A 16,548-nucleotide genomic window follows, 5' to 3' on the forward strand; every position below is an offset into this window, starting at 1 on the left:
AGCAGCGCGTGCGTGATGATGTGAAGAGTGACGACACGGCGCATCAAAGGCACGAGATCTCCGAGGCAGATAGAGCCCGAACCGAAACAGCAGCAGCTGCAGGGACAGGTCGAGACGCACCGAACCCCGCAGACGCGCCAGTGCACGCCGAGACTGCGCTTACCCGAATCCTACGAGACGAGATGCTCCAGTTCGGCGGCAGGGTGCGCGGCGTTCCCGCGCTCGTTTCTCTTATTCTGGTAGCATTGGCGGCGGCATCATCTGATCTCTTTGACAACCAACTGGGCGATATCAATTACTGCAAAAAACAATGCCAGATGTCCATCAAAAACAAAAGCCCCGCCAAAGTAAGTGCCACGTACCAGATGCTTCTGCAGTATATAATAACGGCTTATGAATAAATGCCTTGAATAAGATTGCGTATTAAGTATTTGTAGCCATTTGAAGATTTGAATGAATAGAGCCCTTTTGGAATAGAGAACTGAAATCGTGTTAGATGAAGTAAAACGTTCGTTTTAAACACGAAACCTTTGCGCGTCTGCAGCTTCGACACTGCGCAAAAGATGGGAGCATTATTTGGCAGCATCCCGAGTCGATTCTTAATCGATTCATGGATTTCTGTGCCACAGTTCTTGGCACCGCATGGAAACCTTACTTTGTATCCACCAAGACAAGGCCGAGAATTATGCGTTATGACGCATGAATTATAACGGTGGACACGGACGATTGTCATTCCGTTCATTCGTGTCAGGCGATTTATGCTCGAGCGCATCTGTCAACCAGATTTGTTTAAAGCGAATCGAAACATTGCAATTTCTAAATGCGCAAAACGAATTCCATTGAACGCTCATCTCTATTGTTTGATGTTGGCCCACGAACCCTTGGAAAGATGTGGATTCGCTCGACATCCGAGAGCGTTATTCGTTCAACTACGATTGCTTACGTAACGTTAAGGAATTGTTTTTTCTGTATTTCCAGCATCTGGGAATAAAATAGGTTTTTATTTTGCAGTAGTTGCATCACCTTGCGTGATGCACTTCAGCAGGTGCGGCGCGTTAAGCGTGTCGACTATAGCAGTAACGGCGTCGCATCTTATGTTACTGCAGGCTATGCCATTTTACAGTCTCAATGTTTTTAACACTCGGTCTTGGTTTAGTACTCTGCTAGATCTTACGTAATCTATTTTATTTTACTTTCATTGTCAAAATTCGAGGCTGCAGCAGGAGGCGTATAGAAACCCGTCACTGAAAGTGAAAGGCGTGATGCCTTGTTATGGCTTTAAACGTCACAGACAGGAGGTGTCGGTAAAATGCACCAGTAAATTACTTTTTTAATGTCGGTTCAACCATCTGTCGGCGCTGTTTGCCTTTGATAATGCTTAAAATGTTTTATTTTACATACTGTATTAAGATTATAGGCTTATAAGTGAATCTAAACTGTATGATATGATCATGCAATGATGCACTTGATAGTACTTGTATCTAAATAGGCTCTCAGACATGACATATTTTGGACATTTGGGTGTTGTGCATAAACAAAAAATAGGTCGAAAATCATTTCTAGCCATTACCCGGTTTTCTTTTTCAGCATTTTGACATTGTGGGTCATAGTGACATCCATTAAGTTCAATCTATCGATTCAAAGTGAATTTGGAGAGAGAATCTAATTTATATATTAAATTCATGACAGCATTGATCCAGACACTCAAGACGTCGTGTGAAGGGTGACCTTTGTTTGTTTGTCCTTGAACAGTCAATTACTACTTTGCATGCGAGGTCACACCTGGCGCAGCATTTGCTTATGTGCTTACGGTCACGCCAGTGATCTCTGCAACTATTCAGATTAGATTTTCCACCTCAGTCATAACCGTACTACTTGCCTCACATCCAGAACATCTCAAACGTGTCAGGTCTTGTGTAATGATTATCAGCATCTCGGGTTAGATATCGCATAAAAGATCTTTTAATCGCACCTCAAACCGCCGGGAACATCTATTAAAGTTGATTCTTGGAGTCTGTGTTACGTGCTGTATGTAATTATTACTGTACAAAGTATACAAAGAGATTCCTTGTGAATGAAGCTTTTATGAAGTTGCCTTGTTCGTGCAGGACTCCATCATGAATGCCTGTCACCGTGGATGCCGTCTGTACTCAATCTGCCAGTTTGTGAATGGAAACGCAGGCATCAATACCAGCAAAGAAGAATGCCAGGGAGGTAAGACATCAACCTCGTGATGGAAGTAAAATGGCATTGATTATAAAAAGTTGAAATGAAGTGTCATTTGGGTGGTTATGAGTGGACAGGAATGTGGCGCCAAACTACATTTCCCACAATTCTCAGAGGCGGCAGGAGAATGCTAGAAACACATAGGTGTTGAGACATCCTTTGCTGTTCATTCAGTTCCAGTAGCAATATAAAAGCTGTGTTTGACGGTAAATGAAAAATATATCAAATGTGCCCATTTATTACAGTTTCCACGAACCTCAAACAAGCCTAAGAACCACTAAAATTGAATTGAAACTGTGAGCTGGTAGAAATATATTTTCAAAGTGAATTGCTCGTCAAAACGCATTCACTACGTTGGAAAGAAGCAGAGACGAACATTTGACACCAATAATGTTTCGGAATGAGGCGCTGCGTAGCCCAAGGACATATATTGAGTGTGCAGACAGCCTGATAGCACTCATTTTTATCTGGCGATGATTTTGTGCGCTAGTGGCAAACGGTCAATACAGCGCTGGTCTGTGAGAAGCTGCTAGGCAAGAAGGAAGTTCTTTTATTGAAAATCAATTCTCCGCTTTCTGGTGTAAGATGCTCTGATGTTTGTTGATATTGATGACTGCTTGACTGTGGGGAGTGGTAGACAGAGACGGAACCGCCTGACAGGTATCATTTGTGTATGTGTGTTTGTTTGCAGCGTGCCAGGAGGCCTACACTAAACTGCTGGAGCAGGAGGCCTGTAGCACTGGGTGCGCCAGCCAACCCGCTGAGCCGGAGATCAAAAGGAGAAAGGTACGATTTTCACACGTTGTTGTTTCCTCAAAGACGGATTATGGCCCTGGTGCAGCTGCATTTTTGGGACCCCCTCGGAGCAAGGACAATTGATTTAAAATGGATTCATTCTGACTTTATGAGGCGGTTTTCCGGACAGGGATTATTTTAAGTCAGGACTAAGCCTTAGTTTAATTAGGATATTTAAATCGTTTTTAAAAACATTCTTAACAAAAAGACAAAACAATCACACTATATTTTAAGATATCTCAGTGTAAGTTGTTTTCAATCAAGACACCTCTAACATTTAAGTTAGTCTGCGATTTGGTTTAAGCCCTGTCCGGGAAACCGCCCCATATTCTCAAAACTATGACATCTCAAAATTGTGCCTAAAATTCAGATTTTTTTTTTTGATCATTTGTCCCATGAAGTAGCATCTGATTACACTAACATTTTGTCATCCGAAGGTGCATGTTAAAATATTTCAAATTACTTCTGTAGAATTGTTTTTTGCCAATATAGTAAAAAACAACAACTTTTATTTTAAAAAATGAAATAAATGACTAAGATCAAATACAGAAGTTAAAACAGCCATAATACGTAGTATTTCTTCAATACTGTTTAAAAGGCTTCTTTTTAACTGGCTGATAAAATGCCAAGAGTGCGATTTTGCGAATTCTGGACGATGGGGTGGCTGCCTTGAAGATGCCACAATATAGTTTTGATTTCTTGTAGATGCTTTTAGTTACAACATAAATCTTATAGTTACAGTTGTGTTTGATGAGTTTACTATTATTCTAAACCGTGCAAAAAAAGTAAAAACAAATGTTTCGGAACGTTTGAACAGCAGTGTAGGTCTTTTAAATGTTTTGTTAAATGTAATGTTAAAATGTTCTTCGTTTGAGAATCACTTTGCTGTGTCCGCTAAACGACTGAGTGAAAATGACAAGAGATCACATAGCAAATATAAGAAATAAAGTATTACATGTGACAAAGTAAAGCCATACTTTTAAGACAGAATACATCATGTCTTTAATACACTCCAATGGTGACAACAACATTTGTCGTTTCTTGTTCTCAGGCGACTTGCGGGCCTCTCAGTTGGAGGTCTCTGCCATCCAAACGCTCCGGCGCTCTTTGTCTCAGGCTCTAATCCATCCTTAGTTGTGGTGTTTTGATTTTTATCTAACATTTCAAGCTCTCAACAAATTACTTTCGATATAATCTATAGCTGAAGGCCCTGACCAACCGCCCCAAGCCCATCTCAGTAATGGATGCCCTTTCCAGCTGGTGCAATGACATCGTCAGTTCTGCTCAGAGCTTCATTTCCTCCACCTGGACCTTCTACCTGCAGGCTGATGATGGGAAGGTGGTCGTGTTCCAGGTAGTGTGTTGTCCTTTCTCCTTTCTTTATAGTAAACTACTCCACAAGTGACTCATATGCTCTCGGTTTCAAGATCTGGTTCGTTTTACAATGGCTGCGGTCGCAACGCTGGATTATCTCCATCCACTGATGCTAAATTAAAAGAAACTGTATTTTCTCAGGGGATCTCGCATTGGATTGCAAGTTTAGTTTCATAAGGTTTCGTGCTGTTTCTAAACCAACTACAATCATAAAAACAACCAAAAAACAGTAGGGTTTATAAGGACTATGTTAATGGATTCTACTGATTTTATTTACTCACGCTTATGTCATTCCAAACCTGTGTTCTGTAGAACACAAAAGAAGATATTTTGAAGAATGTTGGTATCCAAACAACATTGACCCCCATTGACTACCATTGTATGGACACAAAACCACTGAGACATTTCTCAAAATGTCTTCTTTTGTGTTCATCAGAATTATTTTCACCAAACAAACAAAATAACGTCGTACGAGCTTGGAACAATATGAGGGCAAGTAAACAATGACAGAATTTTTCTATTTTTAGGTCATCGATCCTTTGGCCATCTGGGGTTTAAAGATGCAGCACCAAATGTAGAATTAAACCTTCGCAAGTTGTCAGCGTAATAGCATCCATGATGAATTGTTGTTTTATCAACCGCGAACGAGCCCTTCGCCGCCGTCCTGTGGCTAGCCTAGCGTTTGTTTAGCGGTTAGCTGGCAGTCAACCGACCACGTGAAGAATCGACTCGGGCCAGAGATCGTACAGAAGAGGGTGAAAACCCAGTGTTTGGTTGTAGCATAACTGTTGTTGACTTCTAAATCAAGCACATGGAGAACTTTGACAAAATAGCGAGACGCCATTTCTGGGGAAGTGGAAGACTAATGATGGGCTTCTTGCCTCAGGCATCTAAACGAAGGAAAAGCTGATTGTTTTTCAGGAGGCCTGCTGTGGTGTGCATTTGGCAAAGATGAGGCTGTTTTTAGTGGTACATGGACCACTGCACAACGATAATATAAAAAGCAAAGCACAAAAAAACGGAGTTCTGGCATGACTTGATGTTCTGGCGCAGCGCTAGCAGGATTTGAAAGGTTTCTCTATAAATATGATTTATGTTCTAATCTGTTTGATTTTCTTGAGGAAGTAATGAAATGTGTTTTTCTGAAGGAATGTCTGAGAGGAATTCGAACACTTTCTAAAAGAGCGCCGCACACATTTCCCTAAAGTTTCATATTGAAAAAAATCCAGTCGAACAGCTTGTTCAGCCTTTGATTGGTGTTTGATTGATGTCCGATGTTCTCAAACACTCATTTATATTATTAAAGTCTCTTATTTTGGTTTGTGGACATAAGTTAGGTTTAAAGTACATTGCCAGGGATAAGGGATAGTTTACACAAACATGAAACTTTGGTCATCACCCTCATGTCATTCAAAACCTGTATATGACTTTATTCTGTGAGGCACAAAAGAAGATATTTTGAGAAATGTCTGGTTTTGTGTCCATTCAATGAAAGTCAATGGGGGTCTAATGTTGTTTGGTTACCAACATTCTTTAAAATATCTTTTGTGTTCTGCAGAAGAAAGAAAGTCCTTCAGGAACGCGTAGGTGAATACATAATGAAAGATTTTGTAAGAAAGAAAACTTTGCACTTCAGTATTAACCTTTTGAAGTGAAATTTTTAAAGGTTCAACATCACCTGCATTACTTGATTTCTCTAAGAGGAACCATTCCGCGCTGATTCAAAACATTAAGACAGACACGTAATTGGGGGGACAATTTACTCTCTTCCAAATATTGAAGAAGGGACATGTTGCAAACATTGGGGGACGTCTATGATCTGTAGCCCAGTTTCACATCAGTAACAGCCCGACATTTGACATCAGTTAAACTGCAGTCTGTGCCTAATGTGTGTCCTCCCCGTCCAGGGTTTTGTAGGTCCCTTAGAGGTAATCAACAGGAATCAGACTATTTCCTCCGAGCTGAAGGGTAAACACGACTCCGTCGTTGACTAGTCACTGATTGGGGGATGAATTTTTGTTTGGAAAAAGGTCTCCCATCTTGTTTAAATTCAGCGTGGACGACGGCTACACGCGAAAAGATGGGCTTCGGAGAAAGAAAGCCAATCCCAAATAAGGAAAACGCGATTGTTTACTATTAAGTCAACAATCTAGGCTTCGTCTTCTTGGCAGCCCCGTAAGCTGCATTGATCACCTTTGGCGAGTTCTGCAGTAATGCGTGACAGATGCACGTCAGCCCGCTTTCACTAATGGCAAGATTCCATCGGTCTGTGGCCAGTCAACATTAACTTCCTCAGATGTTCATTTCTCTCCCTTTGATTCTCGTCCCTTGAAGACATCTGGATTCAATACGTTTGACAGCATCCCTTTCAATTAAACCAACTGTGAGAGTTGAACTTTTTTGCAGAGCTAAATTGTCCATACTATGTTGCATTTCATGCTACGCCTTCATGTCTTCTCGTGTCTGATTTTTGGGTTTGCTGATACGTGTCTGTCTTTAATCTTTGGACATTAGGATCGGACATAACAGTGAGTTGTATGTTTGCCTTTGTGCATGTGGTTGATGCTTTCATCCAAAGCAAGGACGGGTCACGATGGTTAAATAGTCAACTAGCGCTCAAACCACAAGCTGGTCGATTAGTGAGATTTTTCATATGTATATATTTTTCATTTGATTTATTAATTTTTGAGCGGTTGTGTTTAAATTAGAATGTGTCAGTTTGCAGCCCTTCAGCTATTAGACAGTTTGCATATATATATATTATATACACCTCCGGTCAACATTTTAGGATAACTTGACAAAAAATGTTGCTCATGATCTTTTAACCCGTATGTTTCAATGTTTTTTTTAATGATTATTCGGACTAAATAATGGATAAAAAGCAGCCAAAAAAGTCCAGCATAGATGGAAATTCCTTTAATACGGTTAAAAAAAGATGATGGATGATAAAATGCATGATTTTATATGATTTGGCAAATTCTAAGCAAATGCTAAAATATGACATAGAGTTCATCTATTTTGGATGTTTTTAGTCGCAACATAATTCCCACAGGTCCAGTTGCATTATTCCATGGTTTTGATGGGTTTATTATTAGGGCTGTCTAACAATTAATCATGATTAATCACATCCAAAATAATGTTTATATAATATATAAACTGTGTCTGTGTAATATATGTCTGTGTACTGTGCATATTAATTTTCTATTTATAAACACAAAAACATAAACAAACATGTATATTTAGGAAATATTTAGATGTATTTGTTTATATTTACCAATAATTTAAACTATTTTTAAACGTTTATTAAGTTTTATATTTTGCTTAGATGCATGTACTGTATGTGTTTATAAATACAAAATTAAAATTCACAATACACCGAAATATATATTATGTTAACACAAACTTTTAGTCTGGACGCGATTAATCGCGATTAATCCTTTGACAGCCCTATTTACTATTATTATAAAATGTGGGAAAACTATCAATAAAAATGAGTAAATCGTCCTAAACTTTTGACTGGTAGTGTACATGCATGCAAAACAAATCCATACCTGAAAATCTAAATGTAAAAAAAATCCTAACTAAAGATGCACCGATACCGATAGCCGATTATTCAGAGTGATATCTACAGATGCTGATTCTGAAGTTTAAATGAATATTTCTAAACTTTCTGAATGTTATTTTTTCTATTAACTATTAATATTGAACATCAAACTGCTTCTTAACATTTTCTATATACAGAGCACAAATTCATTGCATTTTCCTGGCCTCTTTTGATTGACAGGATATATCGGCCCTGATCAACGGCTGTTTTTAAACTATGTACCGATAGATGATAGTGTGGAAAATTGCCTTTATCAACCAATACTGATTATTGGCTGATATATCAGGGGATCTCTATTCCCACCGTTTAATATACAATCCCTGGTAATAAAGACCCACTGCCTCCAGTTATAGATTACTTATCAGAATACAAGAATAACATGACACGCAAACAGCTCCCTTGGTTTTCATCTACTAATGCACCGACATGAAAAACCACGCGTGTTTGCTTCTGCCGACCTCTCTGTGGTCATTTCAGAAGTTCACATGAGCCTCCCCAGAGAGCCCGTTTCTGAAGAATTCATTGGAATAGAGTAGAAATCCCTCTTTAATAAGATCTCACGGGGAAGCTAAAGATGCATTCTTTAAAAAAACATGCACTCATTCACACATATAAGGCAAGAGGAAAAGCAAAATGTTCTTGCCTAGACTAATGAGACCGATTTTAAGTCATGTCCTTTAGATCCTGTTTGAAAGTGTTGAGTTGACTAGCTGACTTTGCGCCGCAAGACCATCCATATAACAGGATGACTTATAGTTTTATAAGAAGTCAATGATGTCTGTTGCTTGCCAGGGTTTTTTTGCGATTCAGGATTTTCACACCCCATCTCAAAAAGAGTCCACAAACCTCTAAGGGAGAGTGTATGGTGTCAGGTATTTCTTCTGTTACCGATCGCTCTCGGGAATCAATTTCTGCCCGTGATACAGACGTAAGCAGGAGCTGCACCGGCGGTTAGTTTCAGCTTGTGTTTTCCAAACGTGTTCTCTGTGTCATCATGTTTAACCGCTCCATTCATTATCCTGAGAATTGCAATAGCTTTATGTCCCGAGTTTTATTTCCTCACCCAGGAGTTGAAAACTTCACCATAACAAAAGCGCTCGCCAAGCCAGCCATCTCATTCAGAAGCCTTTCCGCTTAGTAAATCCCATAATGCCGTTTCCTGCCCTTGACAGTGTGTTTGTTGATTCTCCCAGAGCCAACCAGAGATCGAATACTCCTTGCCCGAGTTACAAGCCCCGCGCTCCAACGTGGCTGACAAACCCTGGCCCCAAGTCAACTCGCACACACAGCGACCGCATACTGGTAAGAGGATCCACCTTCAACCCAGATGCTTGTTGACAGCTCTTTCGTTTTCTCTCAGATAGCTCATTTAAGATCGGAGCTTGAGCTTTGACTTCTATTTGCGACACATCTATTTGTGCTGCCGTGGTTTGTGTGAAGCTGGAGGGTCATGAAATCTATGGTCACGAGTGCTGCCTCTGCATCCTTGCAGGTGGGCGGTCGCACGGGGAGAGGAATGCGGCAAAACCTGGAGCGAAAGGAAAGCATGTCAGCCAACACGCCGAGGATGCAGCTGCTGAGCATGACTTCCTGGGCTGCATGTCAAGGTGAGATGGGATGAACGCAGGTGTTTTTGTTGTTGTTGATGTTTTTGGTTTGATCGTGATTAAGTTTTCGAGAAGGTTATGCAGAAATGCAAATCTTTAAATAAGGTGAACAAAAGCAATACTTATCCAGCAAGGACATTTAACAGTGTTGCATTTTGGTTGCAGTTAGTTATGTCGCAGTACTTTGTTTTCAAAACATTTTATAAACAGCAAATAGATCAAATCAAAATGTTAAACTTTACAATAAGGTTGTATTTGTTAACATTAGTTAATGCATTAGCTAAAACAAATGAAATATCAACAAAATGTGTTAATTTGATTTTATTTTAATTAATGTTTTTTACCATTTACTAACACATTTTTTCAAAATTTGTATCTGTTAACAGTAGTCAACGCACCGTGAACTAACATTAAGAATTTTATTGCATTAACCAACAATAACAAAGATTAAAGGTCAAGTGTGCAATTTTTTGGAGGATCTTTTGACAGAAATGCAATGTAATATGCATAACTATGTCTTCAGAGGTCTACAGAGCACGTTTCGTAAATATGTTATCTCTGGCAAAAAAGCAAAATCATGACGACATCTTAGTCCTGTGTCAGCCACCGTAGTGCTTCGTAAGGGAGGGGTAGAGTGAGCCGTTGGTTGCAATTCACAACCTCACAGCTAGATGCCGCTAAGTTTCATACACTGAAGCTTCAATAAATGCTGAAAAAATATGGTTACTATGGTAACAAATACAGCCTTATTATGAGGCGCAACAAAACATTTGGAAAACATCACTAAGAATATTCGCTAATAATATCATATTGCTTATACAACATTACGAAAGCACATTAAATATCATATGTAAAAAAATACATTTCTGCATTTAAAAGTGTGCTTTTTTAAATTAACGTTTAACTTATCATCATAACTGTTTGACAGGCGCTCAGGGCTGCCACGCTGGATATTAGCAGCATGTCTTTTTCTGTCTATCATGGTGATGCTGTGGCTGAGTTGTGCCAGTCTAGTCACAGCACCTGAGCAACACGTCAAGAATCAGGTACACGCTAATGCGCCAGACACACGGTGACAATGTGTTAGTCAGCATTAAAGCATTACTTTTACTTAATTTGGCCAAGTTTTCGGGTTGCCAGATATTCATGTTATTTAACATTATGGGTATTTAAACCCTGCACCTGTCTTGTGTCAAATAAATAAAAACCTATTTTACATATACAGTGCTTTCTCAGAAAGATAATTTTATTTTTAGAAATTATTTGACAGAACGTTTTTTTTTTATGTTGAAAAGTTATTACGGCAAATGACATCACAAAGGATTAAATGGCATTCTGTTGCCAATGTGTGTTTGTTTACGTATGTTGAATATTTAGCGTATTTTTACAGCTAAGCATCAATGGAGATAAGGAGTTCTTGGATGACACCCAGAAGGTCAACCCATACCACCTGACGCCTGTGATTGCCATGACCATCAGCCAATCAGAGGAAAGCAAAGAGGCGGGTCCCCTTCCAGTCAAGGTGGACCTCAGCAAAACATCGCTTTAAAAGCACCAAGGAAGTACTTCGACAACTAGGGGTTAACCCGTGCTTCTAAGCTACTTGTCTCCAATTTAATGGGAAGCCACATCATTTTTCTAAAGAAAACATTGCATGATGCCATTTATTATATGGGTTACAAGTACGTCCTGTCTAAATCCTAGTCTAATCACTGAATCCGCGAACCTCATGGAATCGTAGTATTAGGTGCTTGTTTACATAATGTACTAACTTATGCATTGTCAACTATAATATATACATTGAAAACACTAGCAACGTTTGAGCTCATGAACAACTTCACAGCAATTTTCATATCGCTGTTGTTATACGTTCTCATTGAATTTTTGAATAAACGCACTGGGGGCTCGGACGGTAGATAAAGATGCTTATAAACCTCGAAAGGAAAGTATTGGAGTATTTGTCAAGTTCTGGCAGCTCATCCAAATATTTCAATTAGACAGAACACACACAGACTATGACTGAAATAAACCGTGAGCGTTTTCAAAGTGCCCCTCTTCCTTTGATAACAAGCTTTGATGGCGATCTGTCAGGAACAGGTCAACTTTTTTGCGCACACTTAGATTTTCACTTTGAACGGAGCAACAGAGATATCAAACGCAACCAATTAGCGAAAGATGCTCGAGATTACATTTATAAAGCGTTTACATGGACCGTGGCTGCGTGCTTTGAACTGATACGCTAACAAAACAACACACATTACTTTTAACATAATACTAAATGCTAATAGTTAGTTAAATTGTAGAGTTCAAACTAAAAAAATTGTATGCACACAGAAATGCAGGGAGATTTTAATATGCATTGTTATGCATTTAAACTAAAATGAAACTAAACTACCCACATGCATATCTAGAAAGCATGATGTATATTTATTTATTTATTTATTTATTTATTCAAAGCGTACAGTAACGCATCATATCTCGACTGCTGTCTTTTACGTCTCGTTTAAATAGCCTATCGATTCTAATACTTAGAAACTTATCCCCACTGTTAGAAACATAGATGGACAATAAACTTGCTGTTCAGACCGAATGTGAATTGTTGTATTCTACCCTTGCTTATATTTTCTGTCCTCTTACAGATATTGTTTCATCCCAAAGGGAAAGGTGTTGGGGTGGGGTTTAAAATGGGGTGGTTTCTGCCTACCAAGCACCCGGTTTTGACAAATATATCTTTTGTAACCAGACTGTAGACTCGAGGAGCTTTAGCACCGTTTGTCTTGTGCAGCTATTTTCCACTTTTAAGTCCAGCCACATTGCATGCTAGTACGCTATGAGACATTAAATATATTGTCCAATCTCTTTTTGAAAGCAAACTGCTGTAGGCTTGTGATCTTTGTGTTTTTTGCTTAATGTTTGGTAAGGCATTGTTATTATGACTGTAAATTATTAAGAAGCGAGAGGCGAGATACCTTAATAAGCCATTTAATATCTACTGGTTCTAAGCAACGTCATGACTGTATGAAATACGTATCAATAATATTTGTTTTTCTCTTTTGAACAGTTTCCCATGAGATAATCCATAATATCGGACGAATAAAGTGTTTTCATGTAATTAATCTGGTGTGGGTATAGTTCTTGTGCAAGAAGATAATTCAATAGGTGTGTTAACTGTGGTGGTCAATGCTTAAAAATAATTCTATTACAAGAACGAAAATATTTGACCCTGTCTGTGAAAACCAGGCTTAATCTAATTCTAAGGAGCATCGTAATGTTTGATTTCAAGCATTAAAGGAATAGTTCACCTTCCAAATGAAAATTATGTCATCATTTATTCACCCTGTTGTCGTTTTAAACCTGTGTGATTTTCTTTCTTCTGAAAAAGAAGAAGAAGATATTTTTAGATCAATGGGGACCAACGATTTTGTGTTACCAACATTTTTCAAAATATCTTCTTTTGTGTTCTGCAGAAGAAAGAAATTCAGACAGGTTTGAAATGACAAGAGGGTGAGAAAATGATGACAGAATTTTCATTTTGAAGGTGAACTATTCCTTAAATTTCACTATGACTTCAATCTTTGACATAGCCTTAAAGATAACAAGATTTTATTTTCAAAGAATGGTCTTCACATTATATAGGATTCATTTATGAAGAAAACAGTAAATCATAAAAAATGACTTTAGCCGGATTTACAGGCAGGGTCACATGCGTTAAACAAAACAAAACACAACATCGGGTTAACTACAACTGTTTTCCAAAACTAAATGTTGATTGACACTTTTATTAAATTGTCAAGTATAGGGATGTAATAATATTATCGACATCGTGTTATCGCATCGCATTAGCAAAATGGTCTCAATATTATCGTGGTCACATGACTGTATGAAATGATAGGTCTTCCGGCCCTAACATAGAGAATGTTCGAAAAAAGCATAGATGGTGCAGTTATTTTATTTTATAAAAGGGATTTTTAGGTCATTTGACCCATCTCATACTATAACTCATACCTCTAAGCAACAGTTATCATTAGAGGATAAAGAAAAGAGGATGCTTATGGCACGTTCCCAAGCCATCATTTGTCATTTTAAATATAGCAATAAATATCGTACCATGGACTTTATACCGAGGTATTACATCCCTAGTCAAGTAAAATTTAAACCTATCATTATGACTTTAGATCAATGATTATTTCAATGCATTTTGCAAAGTAACAAAGAATGCATCATTTCAAAGAATGTAAACGCATGAATATGCATGCTGTTAGGCTATAGATCTGTCTTAAAACTGCATCCCCCAATAAATGATATATGAACCACCACACGGGGGCGACAGGAAGCCAACAATTACTGCAAAATCAATCTCCAAGGATTATAACTGACGTAAATGGGACGTTTCAGTTCTGATGATTAAAGTATACACATTTTTTTAAACCCACTTATGTATTTAACCCATATTAAACACAATTAAGACATTTTTGGTTTGTCTAGACATTTTTAGAAGTTGACATGTTGGATAGCGCACAAGTGTACATTCACACTATTGTCACCAGATGGCGCACGTGCACATAGCTCTGTTTGCGCCTCTGTGAGGAGTGTTTAAATGACCCATTGGTTATATACCGCGAATTTATTTGTTTTAACACATTTTTGCTTTTGTTTATATAATAAAATAATCTCAGCCTCAGGACCTTCTGACATCCAACAGTTTAATGAAGGTGACGCATCTCAAGACGTTCACAGGTATTTACCAAACAAACCACCTGTGCTGTGAAGCAGGTGTGAACCTGTGAAGGTCAGTGGCACGTTTTAGGTGAGAGGCCCAGCAGATTGTTCCTCAATAATAGCTTCCGTCAGATATAACGCAGTCTCGCATACTGCTCTCCAGGTGTCCATCAACTGTGATAAAACATTTCCCACCTGGAAATGTCTATAGTGCTCTTTATTCAAATAGACAGAGTCATCTATACATCATTTAGCAATTGCAAAATATGGAAAGGTGGATCAGTTTCCTTAATTGTGAGTTATCTTATGGACCTCATTTTGCCTCACTTGTGTGCTTCATATTCTGGTCCATCTCAGTTTAGTATTAACCTGATAGGCAGATGAGGATATCAGATAGAGAGCATTGTGCCGCCGTGCAAACATTAACACAGTCGGCGGTGCTCTGATGCCACACAATAGGCTTGCTGGGGGGACTAAAGAAACCCAACTAAAGATAGACTTGTTTGCATATGACTCACATGGTCAGTTCCCGAAGCATCTGACTCAATGCTAACACACAAAGCTAATAACAACCCTACATGAACTCCAGGTGAATGAGAATGCACTGTTCCGCCCTGTTGGTCCCTCATACGTACGTACAGAGCGCTATCCCAGAGTGCACCGCACTTCAGAAATGAAAAGGTTCAGAAATGAAGGTTTTCCATGAAAACCTATTCTGAATAACAGCGGCTCACCTCATCTGGGTATCTTTTGAGAATAAATCAATGCAGTGGGGGAACATTGGGATGCTGTTATTTTGTCTGTTCTGGAGAAAATGATTTACAGATTTTATTCATACCACAATAGTTCATTGGGAACTGATGATGTAGTGTCAAGATCCAAAAAGAACAAAATAATCTTCCTGTTGTTGCAACCATGGTTACTATGAAACTTAGTTTTTGGAAGAGCTCTTTGAAACTTTTCTTTCGGTCTTCCAACAGGACCCATATTCTTTTTGGGGAGTGAACTATTATTAAAAATACTTGACAAAATATGTGCTGCAGTTATTTGTCATCAGACCTTTTTCCTATTTTTTGGCTCACAAGAATATAATTGAGTACTTTCATTCCTCATAGATCATTATCACTAAATTGCAGGTGACGCAAGTATGACGTGCCTTATACCAAGTACAGTGTGACAAACAAGTCCATCTTGTTGCGTGTCACAGTTCAAAGTTGTGCATTACACTTCAATCGTCCTACCATAGGGGGTGCAGTGAGGCTGGGTTTGTGTAGTATCTTTATTGCTGCCGAGGTGTGGAGACCGTCTGTGGGCTACAGCACCGCTTTAACCCTATACCACTTCCTTATCAGTCCCAGCCTGCTGGTAAAGTCAGCCTGCAGTGCATTGAAGAGCCAAAACCATTGCCACACAGGACCCTGTAGAAATGTACAGAATGATAAAAGAGAGAGAGAAACAGCGTGAGAAAAGTGATATGAATGCGATATCGGGTAGTTTCCATAATCATTTCATGTATGCATAAGTAGGTGCTTTCTGAATATGCTTCACAAATTTGTGGGATACCAAAAAATGCACATAGATATGCTAAAAATACATGTCGTTCCTTGTTGTGCCCTAATAAGGTGATTACATACAGGTTGCAATAACCAAAAATAAGAAAAAGGAGTGAACGGAGGAAAAAACATCTATACGTGAGAATTGTGTGCAAATGGTGCTCTTTCCACAATATTAGATTTTTTTATAACATGTTTTTATAACATTTCACAGGGCTTGTATCACAGCAAGGGTAAACATCTATGAATGAGACCATGAATTAAATCTTAACTTTTGTAGTCCAATAGTCCCTCCTAAACAAATTGGAAAATTGTGTATATTTTTGAAACTGCATTAAAATGGTAAAATGTATAATTATATTAACTCATATGCCAGCGTTTGTCATTTCACAAGTGTGTGCATCTGGTGAGTTTAAAATATTGCAATCTACTTAAATCCCAAGTACACGTCCAGCCTCATCCATCGAGTTTGATAAATATGCATAATATACATTATTCATGAGTTTAACGAGCCGTGACGTCACAAAGGCGTTGCGTGAGTACTACTTGACGCCTGTCAATCAACTTAATAAAGCGTATCTGACCTGTGGATTTAAAGCAGACTAGTAACACTAACGTTTATAATCAAACATTAGTCCGTCTGAGAGAAATATAATGGTTAGGGCACCAA

The 16,548-nt window shown here is 38.6% G+C and overlaps 1 protein-coding gene across 1 annotated transcript; it reads left to right on the top strand.

Moving 5' to 3' along the window:
- Window positions 1-17: 17 nt before the first annotated feature.
- On the top strand, window positions 18-12,722 carry tmem59l (transmembrane protein 59-like). The gene is made up of 8 exons (XM_057325268.1): window positions 18-347; window positions 2,109-2,214; window positions 2,918-3,012; window positions 4,223-4,375; window positions 9,193-9,301; window positions 9,492-9,606; window positions 10,535-10,652; window positions 10,997-12,722. Exons 1-8 carry the CDS (start codon window positions 183-185, stop codon window positions 11,153-11,155), a joined length of 1,020 nt encoding a protein of 339 aa, XP_057181251.1. The 5' UTR covers window positions 18-182; the 3' UTR covers window positions 11,156-12,722.
- The last annotated feature ends 3,826 nt before the right edge of the window (window positions 12,723-16,548 follow it).

This window comes from Triplophysa rosa, linkage group LG25 (assembly GCF_024868665.1).
Source record: "Triplophysa rosa linkage group LG25, Trosa_1v2, whole genome shotgun sequence".
Classification (NCBI taxonomy): domain Eukaryota; kingdom Metazoa; phylum Chordata; class Actinopteri; order Cypriniformes; family Nemacheilidae; genus Triplophysa; species Triplophysa rosa.

Coding starts and splice junctions, on each gene's coding strand:
- tmem59l (XM_057325268.1), top strand. CDS start 183: ATGCTCCAGTTCGGCGGCAGGGTGCGCGGCGTTCCCGCGCTCGTTTCT. Junction 4,376..9,192: donor GGAAGGTGGTCGTGTTCCAG/GTAGTGTGTTGT, acceptor TGATTCTCCCAG/AGCCAACCAGAGATCGAATA. Junction 9,302..9,491: donor CACACAGCGACCGCATACTG/GTAAGAGGATCC, acceptor GCATCCTTGCAG/GTGGGCGGTCGCACGGGGAG.